The 17200-nt window shown below is 37.2% G+C and overlaps 1 protein-coding gene across 1 annotated transcript in view; it reads left to right on the forward strand.

The window, feature by feature from the left end:
- The window catches only part of LOC124777723 (glutathione S-transferase-like), a 75233-nt gene extending 59214 nt beyond the window's left edge, over window positions 1–16019 (forward strand). The window contains exons 4-5 of the mRNA XM_047253221.1: window positions 1775–1917; window positions 15668–16019. Coding sequence (XP_047109177.1) covers window positions 1775–1917; window positions 15668–15835 — 311 coding nt within the window. The 3' untranslated portion in view covers window positions 15836–16019. The remainder of the gene's footprint in view (window positions 1–1774; window positions 1918–15667) is intronic.
- Window positions 16020–17200: the final 1181 nt, after the last annotated feature.

Consider the following 17200-nt stretch of genomic DNA (forward strand, 5'->3'; position numbering starts at 1 on the left):
TGACAGTACATTGTACTCTGGACCATTTTTTAATCATGGCATATATTTCTTGAAATTTTTTATGCCCATCGCTTTAGAAAAAGGTAATATTGGAAAATATTTTATTACTCTATACATTTCACAAAAACAGTTGACTGACAAACTATTGCTGCAGTTTTGTTTTTCTGGATACTCCCTTACTGTGTAGATGCAGTGCTTGATCAAGTAATTCTTCTCCGTTGATTTGAAATTCTGTCTGTTCATTATTATTGCATGTTGGTATGCATTATACAGTTTGATCCCAGGATGGAATTAACCATTCTGTAATAGGATTGTATTGTCTGTTGTATGTGTACATCATTTGTGTCTCGTATGGTAGATTTAATGATTGTCACCCCAAGTCATATATTACACACCTGTGACACTCTTTCACCTATTTTCTGATAATACAAAATGAGCTGCCCTTCTTCAGACTTTCTTGATGTTGTTCTTCAATCCGATCTGGTAGATCCCATACCACACAGCAATACTCTAGCAGAGGACAGCCAAGTATAATGTAGGCAGTTCCTTTAGTAGACCTGTTCAAGTGTTCTGCCAATCAAACATAGTTTTTGATTTGTCTTCCCCACAATGTTCTCTCTGATTATTCCAGTTTAAGTTTCTTGTAATTATAATTCCTAGATATTTAGCTGCATTTGCAGTCTTTAGATTTATGTGATTTATTATGTAACCAAAATTTACCAGAGTCCTTTCAGTACTTATATTGATGACCTTAGGATAATTAGGGCCACTTTTTGATGCATGGATATGTCTTGTCTAAATAATTTTGCAATCAGTTTTAAACTTATGATGATTTTACTAGATGGTAAACGACAGAATCATCTGAAAACAATCTAATATGGCTGCTCAGATTGTCTCCTAAATCATTTATATAGATCAGAAATACCAAGAGCTTATAACACTTCCTTGTGGAGTGCCAGATATCATTTCTGCTTTACTTGATGACTTGTTATCAGTTACTACGAACTGTGAAATTCCTGACAGGAAATTGTGGATCTAGTCACATAACTGAGGTGATACTCCTTAGGTTCGCAATTTGATTAGAAGCCATTTAAGAGAAAAGATATCGAAAGCCTTTTGGAAATCGAGAAACATGGAATCAATTTGAGAACCCCTGTCAACAGCACCCTTTACTTCGTGTGAGTAAAGAGCTAGTCGTATTTCACACGAACAATATTATCTGAATCCATTCTGTCTATTTGTCAATAGGCTATTTCCTTTGAAGTAAATCTTTATGTCTGAACACAGGATATGTTCCTAATTTATGCACACACTATATTTACATGATGTGTGTGACTAGATTTAGATGGAAATCAGGGGGGAAATTTACAGTTATTAGTAGGCGACCAGTGATAGAAAGTGGAGTTAGGTCCAGCTCACTGTGTTAGAACTCTGCAAGTGTTTATTTAAAGATTTTTATTTTTGTTCCTCACAGCTCAACTTATAAAAAGAAACATAGTCAATCCTTTAAGTTGTATTTGTTTCTGTGTACTACATTAGTATTAGGTTGTTAGCACTTCCTGGACAATAATAGTACTGAATTTTTATCGAGTTTTTAATACATCATGTATCTGAATAAAATTACTTAAAAATATAACTTCTGGGACTAATTACATGCATTTAAAAAAAATCGTAATTTCACTGGCAGTAATAAATATTGAGTTACGTGTTTACAAATCTGTGTTTTCACATTTATGTTCTAAATAACAAACTTATTTTTCCTATTTTGATGCAGAGTTAAGTGACTATTACTGGGAACCTGATGAAGCTATTAAGCAGAAGAAGAAAGAAACTGTGTTTAATGAAACACTACCCTTCTATCTTGAAAGGCTTAATGAACAGGTGAAGGAAAATGGAGGATATCTTGCAGCAGGCAAGGTAAGTAACATTACGTGCTCTACAGAGAGAGTAACAATTCTAGCCAAGTGACAAACCCAAGGTTGTGGTAAAGCTAAATACTAAAAACAAATCTGCTCTCTTAGAAATCCTAGCCCTGCAGTACCATGGAGGAGTACCTGCAGAATTAAGAAAGTGGGAATAATTCTATAAATAGTCAGTTTTAAATCAGCCCTTAACATTTCCTGAATAGTGGAGTTTGGGATATGCACTCTCAAGGAAAGGTATTATCTCTGGTTTAGGGCACAGTATGGTACACTATTTTAGCAGCTCAGATGTAATAAATACAAAATATATTATTCAGTTCACAGGGAAATTCCATCTTGTATGTGATATTACTCAAGTATCATCCATGATTATTGTTGCCTACTCATTTGTTAAGTGTTTAATGACTTTCTGCACTATAGTGCAGTATTAAAAATGTCTATTACTATGAAACTGATGAAGCTGAGAAAGAGACCCACATGGTTATTGGTTATTTTAAACTGAATGTGGTCCATTGGAATACACAAGAGATTCCAGAAACGTACTCCAAAGAAAAAACATAGTGGAAAAACTTCTAAGGAGTACCGTCCACAACACACCTACACTTTAATATGAACTTTCTCACCTGTCCATTCAACTGATGATATTTATTTGTAAATCACTGGAAATCAACAATAATGGCTTATGATTGGAACAACTGATAAAATATTTCTATCTACCTGCTCACACCCCGGAGAGAAAGAAATAAATTCACAATTGATGGTATTCATGACATGGTTGTCTCTTTGTTGTATTCTGTTCTTTTTTATATATAATCATACAGTTGACTGTGTTTGTTTTCATGCAGAATTCATATAAAACTGTGGAAGCTATTGTTGTTTTGTTGTAATTTCTAAATACCATGTTGGATCTTCATAATACATTAATGGTGCTGAAAACTATTTATGTATTTCTCATATTTCATCTATAAATAGCAAACCTGGCAATATGTACCATTGCTAAATATGTGTGAGAATTGGATACATGTTCAAATCTCCTTCTCTTCCCCCTCTGCGTCCATATCCCCTGCTCCTTGCCCACAACCTCCCTCTCCCCTCGCCATCTCCCTCTGTCTGTCCATCACAATCTTCCCCCCTCTCCCCCTCACCGCACCTTCTCTCTCTCTCTCTCTCTCTCTCTCTCTCTCTCTCTCTCTCTCTCTCTCTCTCTCTCTACCCATCTCCTCCTTCCCCCTCTCAATGCTCATTCCCCCCTCCCCCCTCTTTACCCATATCCTCATCCTCATCCTCCTCCTCCTCCCTCTGTCTGTACATCACCATCTCTACCCACTCCCATGTGTCTGTCCACCACATCTTCCTCTTGCTCTCTGTCCACATCCTCCTTACCCCACTCTGTGTCCATTTCCTTCTCTCCCCCCCTTTCTCTGACATTGAGCCTTGTTCATTGTTATAGGAAACAAAACTTTGATTGGGAATTGAAGTCACTCAAATTGAATGGGTAGATCGATTGGGATCATTGAACGTTGGTAGATGCCTCTCCAGTTACTGGATCAGTGAGAATGATAGCTTCAGTGACAGTAGTTTGCACAGATTTAATCAGTGAATGCATAGGATTACAAAGTGTCAGATAATTCAGATTATGTTACAGTATTCTAATCATAAGCCAATAAGCCATAAATACAGATTTCGTGTGTTCTGTGAAAACTGACTGTGAGGAAGAGAACAAAACATCACAGTGTTGTGTATACAATTTTTATTTAAAATTATATGCAAGGTAAAAGGATATATATGGCAGAAACAATTTGTCTACTGATTTAAATGCCGTGCTAACACAGTTAAAACTGTCTGCAAGAAATGTTTATTATTTTTGATAGCAATGTCAAATGATGTCTTGTCTTTGTATAGTATTACAGAACTGCAGGTAACAGTTTTCTACGTGTATTTGGTAAGTCATAATCTGTATAAATAATTTCTCAGAAGTCCAGTTAATTAAAAATGTAATATAATTTTAAATGTAATATGACTGCAAGGTACAGTCCAGTAAGTTTGTAGTGAATAGGGGGCCTATATTCCATCAAGTGATGGTAATAGCTTACGTGGTTTTTATTTTATTCATTTATTTATTTTTTTAATATGACTAACATACAAAATCCAAGTTTCTGACCTCACCAGCCCCCTGGATCACTTTTGAGTATCCCAAAACTGCAAAATTTTTCCACTTTTTCAGTTTTTCCTACTTTGAACAAGAAGGAAGACGTTTCTGTCAATGATGTTTTTAAACTAGATTTAATTTGCTACAATTTGAGACCAAAATTGACTCAGAAGACCTAATAGTTTCTGATATAGAGCTTTTCAAAATGTGCCAAATTTTCCAAACTTGAAAATTTTAAGCTAATTTTCATGTTTCGTCATAGTCATTTGTCTAAGACAGTCAATAACCTGTGTGAAATGATTGAGTGAAGTAAAAATATATCCAATTTGATACTTTGAAAGCAGAGAATACATAGATATAGGAATAATAACACATAGTGAGAGATGGGAACCTACTGATGGTTTCTGCGAACTTAATATTATAAGTGAATTGATGAAAGAAGCAGAAGTATAAATTACATCATTGTGAATTACTAGAGATGAATCTGATAAAAAGAGACTGTGTGACTGATTTTTGAAGTACCCTCCATTCCATAAAATGGGGTTGATAATGTTCTTAAGCAATGGAGATATAGGAGAGAAAAGTGTCAAAAGATAATAGGAAGTGGCAAAAGATAATAGGAAAAAAAAAGCGCTTTGAAGGTTTTGGTGGAAAACTTCCAAAACGTCAAATTTGGGTCTAAAATCAAAGTCTCTCTCTTTTCTCTTCCACGTGTACTGTTAGTGTTGACAGTAGACAAGTGACCTCTGACCCACTCACCCTGTTCCACAGGGTATGCATTTTGAAAAAGTCGGATGAAGAACTGGAGAACTTCTACATGTATGAACTGTAACCATTCTTGATGTTTGTACTCACTCAAGAGGGGATGAGGAAGGGCAATAAATCCTCTTATCCTTGAGGAAACAACCACTCCCATTGTTTCCCAAGGAAATTTTTTATCTACTAATAAAAACAAATTAAGGTTCATTCAACTGCTGAAGGTGAAATTTGAAGCCAAACACATTGAGGTTATTCAGGCTGAAGAAGGTGCTGACACATTAATCATCACGACCACTATCAGAAAGGACTCTTAATTTTCATGTCATGCTTATTGCAGGAGTGGATGAAGACTTGTAAGTCATTCTCACTGATCTTGGTGGTCCACACAAGGTACTATATATATTCAGAAGTGTGGAAGAGGCGAAATGCCAGATGCCTTCTACTTAACCACCCCAACATTCAGTCACCTCATGCCTTCAGTGACTGTGTTTTCATTGCATGCTTCTCTGGCCAGGGGAAACTGTAGTTGTTTCACATACTAAAGAAACATGTAGACCTTAAAGAGACAGCTGCAGTTTTTTTCTAATCCAGCTGTGACAACTGCTGAAGTAGCTGGATCAGAGGAGAAACTCCTCATTGAGCTGTGCAATGGGGAAAGGTCCAGTCAAATCCTCAACAATCTGTGCTACCTGCTCTTCACACGGGCTGCTTACAAGACCAGTTTTGACATGGTGAGACTTCCTCCCATGCAAGATGCTACAGAGCTACATTCGTTTCGCACATAACACCAGGAGCAGCAGTGACTGGGTTACAAAAACAAACTGCTCGAAATGGGATGAGTTGCTACAGTCCAAAGCCTTTTGACAAAGATGGTGTCGAGGGGAAAAAGCCCCCTCAAACCTGCTAAATGTGATTTCCTGCAGAAATGCTTGCAGCTATAGGAAAGCCTGCAGTAGACAACCTGCAAAAAGCAGCCAGAAATTATGGTAGACATAAATTTCAAAACCCAAGACTTGGACAAGTTCAATGAAGATGCTGAGATGTATAGGCTGCTCAGACAAGTCGAGGAAAAATATCAGGTATTGATATCATTATTTCTATCAATTAATACTTACCAACATGTGGGTTGCCTTTGTATTAGGACTTTTTGATAAGGTTATACCTTGAGATAATCAACAAATACATATTTACATTCCATTTACGGACATTCAGGACAATGAAAATGGCACTGAACAAGGCAGATTATCAGATTTGCTTAGCCCTGGTCCTTTGAAGAGGAGGAAACACCTTTAATTCACATTTTGTGTACACTATCATTCACATCATTTACACTTTTTGCATTCACCTCATGTAAATGTTTGTTAAATAAACTTTTTATGTACACTTTTTTTCTACAATTTCAGTCACCTTGTTGTGAACAGTGACCTCCCACCAAACATCAGCTTCTCCAAATGCCAATCAAAATGTTAAATTGAATAATTATTTACTTTGCTGAAACATTTCGGACAGGTTATTGAAGATAGAAAGACTACAGCATGTGATGATACATGAAAATTAGCTTAAAATTTCCAAGTTTGGAAAATCTGCCAGACTTTGAAAAATTGTATCTCAGATAATATAAGCTCTTCCAAGCCCATTTTAATCTCAAATTGCAACAAATTCAGCCTAGTTTAAAAATGTATAGAATGATTTTTGTTGCTTCTTCATGGTCAAAATGGCAAAAAAGGTGCAAAACTTGAATTTTGCATCTGTCACACTCCACACTAGAAAGAAAAAAGAAACCTACCACCACCATTTGATGCAACAGTGTACTAGGTTACTGGAATAATGTTTTTTGAAGAGCTTTGTATTCAGGACTTTTATTACTAAGTGTCAGGTAGTTTCTCAACAAATTGGAAGCTCATGTGAAATGATATGTTCCAGAACAGTTCAGTATTGTGTGTGTTGTGTGAAAGTTTTATTCAGTCTGGTATTATCTTAGTGAGCACCATAGTTTCCTTACATTATAGTTGCCTTACTGTACATCATCTTCCCATTAATTTTGGAAAATAATGTCATTAGTGTATATTTTGTGCTTCTATTTCTCATAAAACCAAACTGCTCCTCAGTCAAGTCCACTTCCATTATCTTTTTCAGTCTTTTTGTCTTGCACCTTAACTTAACTGTGGTGGCATGTTCAATTAGGCTAATTATCCTGTGTTCAAGACATTCTTTTATTTCCTGTTTCTCTGGTATTAGCATCATTAGTACTGTCAAAAAGTTCTCTGACCATTCACAACTCTCATGTATTTTGTTGCATAGCCTCAGTATTTCTCTTATTGCTTCTTGGTTCAAATTAAGTATTTCTCCTGATCTCACATCTGTACTTGTTGCCTTCCTATTTTTCATTTAAACTGCACTAGCTAGTGGTTCTTTCTTAACATCATCCACATCATTCAAGGATTCGAACTGTAGATTTGTTGGTTTGTGATCTGTGTCATATTGCAATTTTAAATACTCTTCCCATGTCTGGAGGACTTTCTTGTGACATTTGTACATTACATTTTTGTCTTTCAATAGTAGCGTCTAAAAAAGTTTGGATTTCAAGCTCAAGCCTACTCTTTACTCACTTCAACAGTAAATAATGTCTTCCCTTTCTCCCCATTTAATGAGTTGTACTACAATTCTCTTTTAGCCACTTTTTTCTAGCTTGTTCTGAGCATTTTTTATCTTTATTGTTCTTGAGTTTGAATTTTCTTTTCTTCTTCTTCTTCTTCTTCTAGGTAGTCATTTCTTGTGCAACCCAAGATTTTTTTTTTCACATGTCATATACATTTATGTTCTCTTTTAATGGTGCCTTCTATTGGCATACTTCAATACTCATTGACGTTATGAGGTAGTTATTTGTCTTTAAGTGTACCAATAAGTCCAAGTGATAGTGGTGATGATATACACTGCCTGACAGAAAAGTGAAGCACCCAGAAAGAGAGGAGGAAACAAAGTGAAACTTCACAGGTTGAGAGGGTATGTGATGTTATTGTAGTAATTACAAAATCAAGTAAATTTCCCAAGAACTTGCAGTATGAACCCACTTATGAGAATGGCATTGCACACCCTGTACCTGTATGCATGCACTGATTTAATTGGGAAGAATGTCATAAAGCCATTGTATTCCCTTCTGGGCCAAGCTGGCCTACAACTGTTGTAACTGGCCCATGCTATCCTGCATACTGGCACTAGGATGCATTTGACATATGAGCTGGTCCTGCAACTGTGCTACCACGAACAGATCTGGGGATTTTGCTGGCCACAGAATAATCTCCATATCAGACAAGCAGTTCATAAAGACATGTGGTACGTGTCAACAAGGATTGTCCTGTTGAAAAATGGCACCATGTTACTGTCAGATGTGAGGCAACAGATGAGGACACAGAATGTCTGTGGTGTACCACTGTGTCGTCAGAGTACCCTCAGGCACTACCAGCCATGACGTGAAGTCATACCCAATGGTGCAGGATGACATAGTGCATTGCAGGGAGTCTATTACTTGTACTCGGATGGCAGCACAGATGTGAAGAGGTTATGCAATGCATGGTGCACAATATTTCAATCCTCCTGTGTGGTGGTCAGATGTGGCCAATGGAACCTTGACAGTGTGAATGCCTGCCCTCAACTTCTCATTCTGTCTAACACTGGCTCACTGTCATATCCAAGTGCCCCACAAGTTTGGATATTGCATGATTCAACCGGTTGGCCAAATGTAAATCCCCCTTTCAGTGTCTGTCAGATGCTGATAATGATGTCTCACATGGGTATGTGGCAGACCAAAGAAATTATACATCATAAACTGATGTCACTTGAAAATAAGAATGACATACTGTCTTGCTCACATTAGGAGTTCAGAAGGGCAAAATCAACACAGACAGCAATTTGTGAATGACTCAGCAGTGTGTTAAATCTAATGTATGATAAACAATTAAAGAATATATGCTTTTAAATTGGAAGAAGCTATTACTGTGGATGATAACAAATATCTTCTCATAAGAACAGATAATGGTGATATCTGAAATTTCTATAAAAAATACTTCAATTAACTCTTTTATTAAAGCAAAATTGATTTCAGTAAGGTATTCTGATCAAAAGTAGAAAAAAATCACTGAAATATAGCCAAGTGAATGCAGTCACTTTGGTGTGTCCCTAGGATTGGCTAATCCTGCTATACATTTATCATCTGAGAGCAAATGTAAATGAAAAGATTGTTTTATTTGTTGGGGATATGATAGTTCTAGTAAATGACGAGAAACTATAGTGTTGTGTAATGTCTTTCATGAAGCAAATCAGTATATGGACACCAGTATATGGACACTGCTTTGCCAGTTCATTTCATGGGACATTATGTTCTATGCACCACTACAGAAACAATTTTGAGTACTTGCTACCCAACATTCTGTAATGGAATAATGATGTAGAGAATTTGTGGCATCACACAGTGCACTTGCAACACAAAACAGTGCCATTACGTAGTGAATGGAGGTAAAAGTAAGGGAATCATACAAACATCCTTTCAAAGTGCTTAATAACTTTCCATAACATATATTTAAATTAGAAAACACTTTTGTTTTTAAAATCAACTCTGACTGATAAAGACAGTTGGGTTTCAGATATAATGCAGGCAAATCCATGCACTACAGACATCATTTTCCAAAATTTATGCGAGGTGATGTATCCTTCATAAATCACAGTTTGAAATTCAGAAGACATGCTGAACTGAGAATGCTCTCTACACTTTTCACGATCATCAAATAACAAATCAACACTGGGATTGGTATGTTCTGTGACCTATCTAGAGCATTTGACCATGTGAATCATAATACTCCCCTAAAAATATTGAGGTTTTATGGAACTGACAGTTTAGCCAATAAATGGATAATGTCACATCAAAATAAAAGCATGCAGAAAGTCGTGCTTAATAATTCAATCAAAGTAAACAATGGAAAATCTTCTGAATGGGGAGAGATCAATTTTTGGGTTCCATAAGGCTCGATCTTGGATCCACTATTGTGTCATATATATAAAGGAACTTCCATCATATATGCAACAAGCAAAATCACTTCTTTTTGCAGATGGCACTAGTATTATAAAAAGCACAATCTTACAGACAGAAATAGAAGAAATAATAATGGAGTCAATTGGTTGTAGGAAAGGCAGATTTCAACAGTGGCAAGGTCATAGGTGTAGGTGATGTTAGTGTAGAGGGAGGTGGCACAGAACAGGAGTGAGTGGGGTGCCAGGTGGTAAAGGAAGAGGAACAGCCCACTAAACATTTCCTGTACTGACACTCCATAGGTCTTGTTCCTTTAGAGTCCACACACAATACCGTAGCTGGTAGATGCATAGGTGGCAGGGAGAGCAGTAGTGATGGGGATTGTGGGAAGGCACTGTAGGGGAAATGCCAACTGTTGGAGAGGAACTGCCATTTGAAACTGAAGCCTACACTCATATTTTTTTGTAAATATTAAGTGGGCCCTCTCCACGCCCACACTTGCATGGTGACCATTCAAAAAATATGTCACCTCCGCTTTGGTTAGTATCTAAAAAGAATTCTGCCGAAAATGCAACAGTTTATTTTAGCCTGGCATGTTATTCATTTGCAACCTTCAGAGAAGCGTCATGAGTGGCAAATTTTGAGTAAAAGCAATGTTTTTTGTCTTGTTACCATGTTAAAATTTGCTTTTTTTTTCAAAGCACAGTGGACTTTAAACAGTGTCACTTAATTAACATGTTGTGCAGAAGCAATTGCAAGAGAATTCTGAAACAGTGGTTTATGAAGTTCATTGAGTGAGGAACTGAAGAAAGAATTGAAGAAGCACTTGAAATGAAAACACAAAGGACCTGCTACCACAGAAGAAAATGGATGCAGATAATAAGCTCCATTTGAGGTTACTACTGAAGGCCATTGTCAACCACTGTGTATGTCAATGCCTCGGTGTGAAAGACTATATTAGGCATGGGTTCACAATCTCCTCCTGCAATACCTTTCTGAATGAATGCAAAACAAATGGTGAAAAACATAGAGCTTCCAGATGGAATGCACTCGTGTCACTGGCTAAGACTTATGTGTATTCCGCTATAATAATTACATTTTGGCTATTTTATGTATCGTGCTGGAGTTGAGAAATGTTGTGTAACAGTAATCACCAATGTGAAGGAAGCTTTCTTTGGGGATTCATGCTTAAAAGCAAACTGAAGTATTAAGAGAAATTGGTGATGTATGTGTCTATTAAAAACAAAAAGTGAATGCTATTCACTTGAATGCATCCATAATCCCATCACACAGATGTTAGTCCATACAATGAGAAGGCAGCTTGGATACACATCAGTGAAACTATCTTCTGCGCCTCATTATTAAAGTAATTTGTGAAAATAGTTTTCGTTCAGCTAACAACCAGTTCTGTATGTATTTTCTTACTTAAAATGCATGCAACATATTTCAGAAAAATGATATAGATAAAAGTATTTAACTGGATAGATAAAAAATCTATTTACCAAGCGGCAGCAGAACACACACGTAAAAGACTGTTGAGATTAGCAAGCTTTCGAAGCCAGTGGCTCCTTCTTCAGGCAGAAGGGTTGAAGGGGAAGGAAGTAGGGTAAAGGAAACAGACTTGAGAGTTCTAGGAAAAGGAGTAGATTTTGGGAAAGTCACCCAGAACTGCAGGTCATGGGAGACGTACCGTACGGGGTGAGAGGGAAAGACTGATTGTTGGGGACTGCATTGGATGAGATTTGGAAACCTGAGAGCTTAAAGATGGGGCGTGCACAAGTTAATTAGAGTGAGAAGCTAAGTGCAATGAACATAACAGAGGTGGGAGGGGGTGGTGAAAAATAGGCAGGAAAGACGATGAAAGATGTAGGAAATTAAAATGGTGTGAAGCAAAGAGTAGTTACAGTGAAGAAAAGCTGAGACAGAAGAAACCAATGTAAATTAAGGCCAGGATAGGACCACCTGAAATTTGATTGGTTCTCTTCCCAATCCCAATCCCATTCCACTTCTCTTGATCTTGATCTTGTCCTCACCGAAGGCCAGCTACACATTTCTGCCCACATTAAACCTACCAACAAACAACAGTACTTACATCCCATCCTTTCCATGTCAAATGTTCCCTCCCATACAGCCTTGGCATCTGAGGCAAATGTATTTGTTCGGATGCAGACTCTTTACAGCAACACACCACCATTCTCACCTCAGCCTTCATTGCACATAATTATCCCACCAGCCTAGTTAAAAAGCAGATTTCCAGGCCATCACATCCAATCCTGGTACTGCTGATAACTCCACAAAACAGCTTTGGAGCACGCCATTGGTGACTTAGTATTATCCTGGTCTGGAATGTGTTAATCAGCTACTTTGACAGGGCCATGATTTCCTAAAATTATGCCCTGAAATGAGATCCATTCTGTCTGAGATTTTGCCCACCACATCTAGAATAGCGTCTTGTCGCCCTCCCAATTTCCGCAATATTCTTATCAGACCCTATGCTCCCTCTGCACTCATCTCCCTTCCCTACAGCTCCTATCCATGTTACCATACCCACTGCAATACTTGCCCCATGCACCCTCCTACCACCATCTATAATAGCCCTTTAACTGGCAAAACATATACTATCAAAGGGAGAGGCACCTGCAAAACGACATGTCATATACCAGCTGTTATGTAAACACTGATCAGCCTTCTACATTGGCATAGCTACCACCAAATTATCAATTAGAATGAATGGGCATAGGCAGAGGATGTATACTGGCAATTTGCAATATCCTGTTGCAGAGCATGCTCTACGACATGACACATGTGACCTCGGTGGCTGTTTCACCACACACGCCATCTTGATTCTTCCCCCAGACAACAGTTTCTTAGAACTCCACTGGTGGGAACTAGCACAACAACATGTCCATGGTTCTTTCCACCCACCTGACCTTAATCTACATTAGTTTCTTCCGTCTCAGCATGTCCTCACTGTAACTACTCTTTGCTTCACTTCGTTTTAATTTCATACGCTTTTCATTGTCTTTTCCATTTATTTTTCACCACCCCCTCACACCTCTGTTATGCACTTAGCTTCTCACTCATATTAACTTGTGTATGATGTTTCAGTAGTAATCTCTGTCTTGCATATTACCTTGTTTTCTACCTTTAAGCTCTCAGGTTTTCAAATCTTATCTGATGCAGTCCCCAACAATCAATCTTTCCTTCTCATCCCATATGGTAAGTCTCCCATGACCTGCGGTTTTGGGTGATTTTCCCAAAATCTACCCCTTTTCCTATACCTCTCCACCCTTTTCCTTCACCTTTCTTCTTTCCCCTTCAACCGACCTGCCTGAAGAAGGAGCCACTGGCTCCAAAACTTGCTAATCACAACGATATTTTATGTGTTTGCTCTGCCGCCACTCAGTGAGTAGATTTGTTATCTATCCAGTTAAATAATTTTATCAATAATTGATTGTTTTCATTGTGATATAGGTATAAGTGTAATACATGAGGATGCAGAACTGTGTGTTTGTGTCAGATTCATCTTTCATGCTGAAATTAAGCAGTAAGGCACTTACATGTAAAAATCCTAGCAGTTGATTCAATGATAGATCTTTCAAGAACCTTACACATGACCATACTTAATCTCACTAGATTTTCCAGGGATAATGTAAAGATTTTCGGATTGTCTTTATACATTTTAAAGTAGTGTGATAAGTTGCTATGACACATTTCTGTACTTCACATTATTCATATTCATAATACTGATTCTCTTAAAACTCATATTAAAAGAACAACCATTATGCTGCTGTATGTTTCAACTTCCAGAAGTGTTACTTTCAGTGAACCCCGGTTGTATTTTTTAATAGTTTACCCTATTTTCCCCAACCCTAAAACTTTTCTTATGTCTTCGATTGCCTATTAGTACTTTTGTTAGTAATTGTGCATGAATCATAGAATATGATGCTAGTGCCAGCTAAATACATACAGTGGAAGTCTATCGTCTTCAATGTTCAGTAGTAAGTGACAAATTTTGTAGAAGTAATGCTGCTAAGTTCAATTTATTCATGCCAATTGTAGCTCATATAGACATTTCATTACTCAAAAAATTTAACTTAGTTCTAGCTAAGTACAGTGCCTACAAAGATGCATGCCTATTGTCAGTTTTATATATCATTCCAACTGCAGCTCATATAGACTTTCCATTGCTCAAAAAATTTAACTTAGTTCTAGCTAAGTACAAGCAAAGATGTATGCCCATTGTCTGTTAATACGAGGGGTGTTTGAAAAGTCCGTGCAAAAATAAAAACTACTTACATGTTTGGGGTAAACCTTTTTTATTTTTCAATATAGTCTCCTTTTAGACTTATATGCTTCATCCAATGCTGTTCTAATTTTTTGATCCCTTCCGAATAATAGGAATTGTCTAATTCTGGAAAATAGCTATTAGTTGCTGCAATCACCTCCTAGTTTGAATAAAATCTTTGTCCTGCCAGCCATTTCTTCAAATTGGGGACGGGGACCATATAGTAGTCCAAGGGAGCCAAATCTGGAGAATAGGGGAGATGTGAAACGAGTTGGAGTCCTATTTCCATTAATTTTGCAACCACAATTGCTGAGGTGTGTGCTGGTGCATTTTCATGATGGAAAAGGACTTTGTTGTGGTCCAATTGCCGGCATTTTTCTTGCAGCTCGGTTTTCAGATGGTCCAGTAATGATGAATAATATGTACCTCTAATAGTTTTACCCTTTTCCAGATAGTCAATGAGGATTATCCCTTGCAAATCCCAAAAGACAGTCACCATAACCTTTCCAGCCGAAGGAACGGTCTTCAACTTTTTTGGTGCAGATTCTCCCTTGGTAGCCCATTGTTTGGATTGTTGTTTGGTCTCAGGAGTGTAGTAATGTATCCATGTTTCATCCACAGTGATGAAACGACGCTTAAAGTCCTGCGGATTCTTCCTGAACAGCTGCAAACGATCATTGCAACACTTCACACGATTCCGTTTTTGGTCAAGTGTGAGCAATCGCGGAACCCATCTTGCGGATAGCTTTCTCATGTCCAAATGTTTATGCAAAATGTTATGTACCCATTCATTCGAGACACCCACGGCACTAGCAATCTCACGCACATTTACTCTTCTGTCATCCATCACCATATCATGGATTTTATCAATGATTTCTGCAGTCATAACCTCCACAGGGAATCCAGAACATTCAGCATCACTTGTGCCCATATGGCCACTCCAAAAATTTTGAAACCACTTATAAACCGTTCTAACTGAAGGTGCAGAGTCACCGTAATGTTTATCAAGCTTCTCTTTAGTCTCCTGAGGCTTTTTGCCGTTCACAAAGTAATGTTTAATCACCACAAGAAATTCTTTTTCGTCCATTTTTTGACAATCACTCAACTTTCTTGATTCACGTGAATGACAGACACAAAGAAATAGAAAAATACGGCTGAAACTTGGTGTGTTCTTTCCAAAGATGCTACTAACTAAATATGACGTCGATACGCATCGGTGGTGCCATCTCGCGGATTTTGCATGGATGTTTTAAACACCCCTCATATATACCAAATGCTAGTTGCAAAATAATGGATTATATTTAAATATTTTTAGATGTCAGGTAGCTCTGTATAAATGAAGTTAAAAGGAAATGCAGCTGTTAATTGTTTAAGAAATTTCTGGAATATTGGGACACAGATATTAATATGAAAAGTAAAAACTATAGTATTGACATATTCATTTTACTTCACTTCAATCCTGTTGTAATTAATATGAAATCTGAAATATCACTTAATATGTATTTTCATTTTCTCTTTTGTTTTAGCTGACTTGGGGAGACATTTTCTTTGCTGCACTGTGTGATTACATGAATTGTGTGGCTCAGTTTGATATTACAAAAGATTATCCAAATCTAGCATCTCTTAAGAAGAAGACAAGTGAACTGCCAGCCATAAAAGAATGGATCAGCAAGAGACCAGTGACAAACCTTTGAGGCCACAATTGTTTCATAATGTTGAAGAAAATATAGAGAATGAATTATATTTTTAAATAATTGAACTTACATTGATTTAAATATGTAATTTTTTCTTGCTGTTTTATAACAGAAAAATAAGCTCCTGCAACAAAGTTGCATGTTTATATTAATTGTGTATCTTTACAATATATGCTAAAAACTGTTTCTCTTGTTTTGTTTCAAAAATATCACTTACATTGTTGTAAAAACAGAGCACAGGTCCCTTGTTCTTAAACTCCTGTCCTGTGGGGGGGCTGGTATGCCAAAAACAAAACTCTGGAATATGTGTCTTCTATATTTGGTGTAGTTATATATTGGAAGAACAAGATGCTAGATCTGTAACAGTACAATAAACGAAAGTAAGACACAGAATGGCACATGAAGCACTGACTGATTTATTTTACATTTTGTGCTAGTACTATTTGCATGTAAACTTTTATAACTTGAAAATAAGATTTGGCAAGTCTTTTAGTTTATTATGTGAAAGGGACTGGCATCAGAGGGCTTACAACTGAACTACAATTGAAGTTCATGTTGTTGTTTAAACAAAGTAAGAATATAATTGTTTTACAGAGCTGCTGCTTAATATCCATGCCAGCAGACATTGAGATGGATGCAGAGAATCTGTTGTGATTATTGCAAACGGATAGTACACTTTACTCTCACAGAGGGTGTGTGTGAAGTGTGTCATGGGCAGAGCCACTGACCCAGGTGTTTATCTGCCTGCAGCAATAGGTCTGACCCAGTAGTTCTAACAATTCTTCCAATGCCCATGGATCAAGACTGAGCCTCATCCAGTGCTCTGTTTCCATTCTCCACTCTCCTGTGGATTGGCTTGCATGTAAAAATTTATTCCCTTTTCAGGGGTTTCAGTTCCCAGGCTTGTAGTCAAGGCATTATAATCTAGCTTAGTTACATCTGTGCTGACGGTGATGGTTTCATGGCATTATCACTCAATGTAGATACTAAGTGATGCCTACTGCACTTCAACACTGTGATCTGAGCTCCCACTAACAATATCAATCATAAATTGTCCCTAATGTTTGAAAAATAATGTAACAGTCATAGAGCAAATGTAATAATACTGTTCTCAAATCTGGTAATCATCTTATGAGAGATTCAACTTAACACAAGAAAGAAGAGCTTCATCTCATTTATCATAACAACACTACTATATTTTTCAGTATTTGATGTGAAAATAAGATTGTGAAATTTTACAGCCTGGTGGAAAATGTGGTCTGTATGGATTATGACAGTATGATATAGGTAGTGACTGTTCTTCATGTAAGGCTCATCATGAAGTTGCATTAAATAAATATTTAAAATGTTCATTTATATATGTGT

This window comes from Schistocerca piceifrons, chromosome 2 (assembly GCF_021461385.2).
Source record: "Schistocerca piceifrons isolate TAMUIC-IGC-003096 chromosome 2, iqSchPice1.1, whole genome shotgun sequence".
Classification (NCBI taxonomy): Eukaryota; Metazoa; Arthropoda; class Insecta; order Orthoptera; family Acrididae; genus Schistocerca; species Schistocerca piceifrons.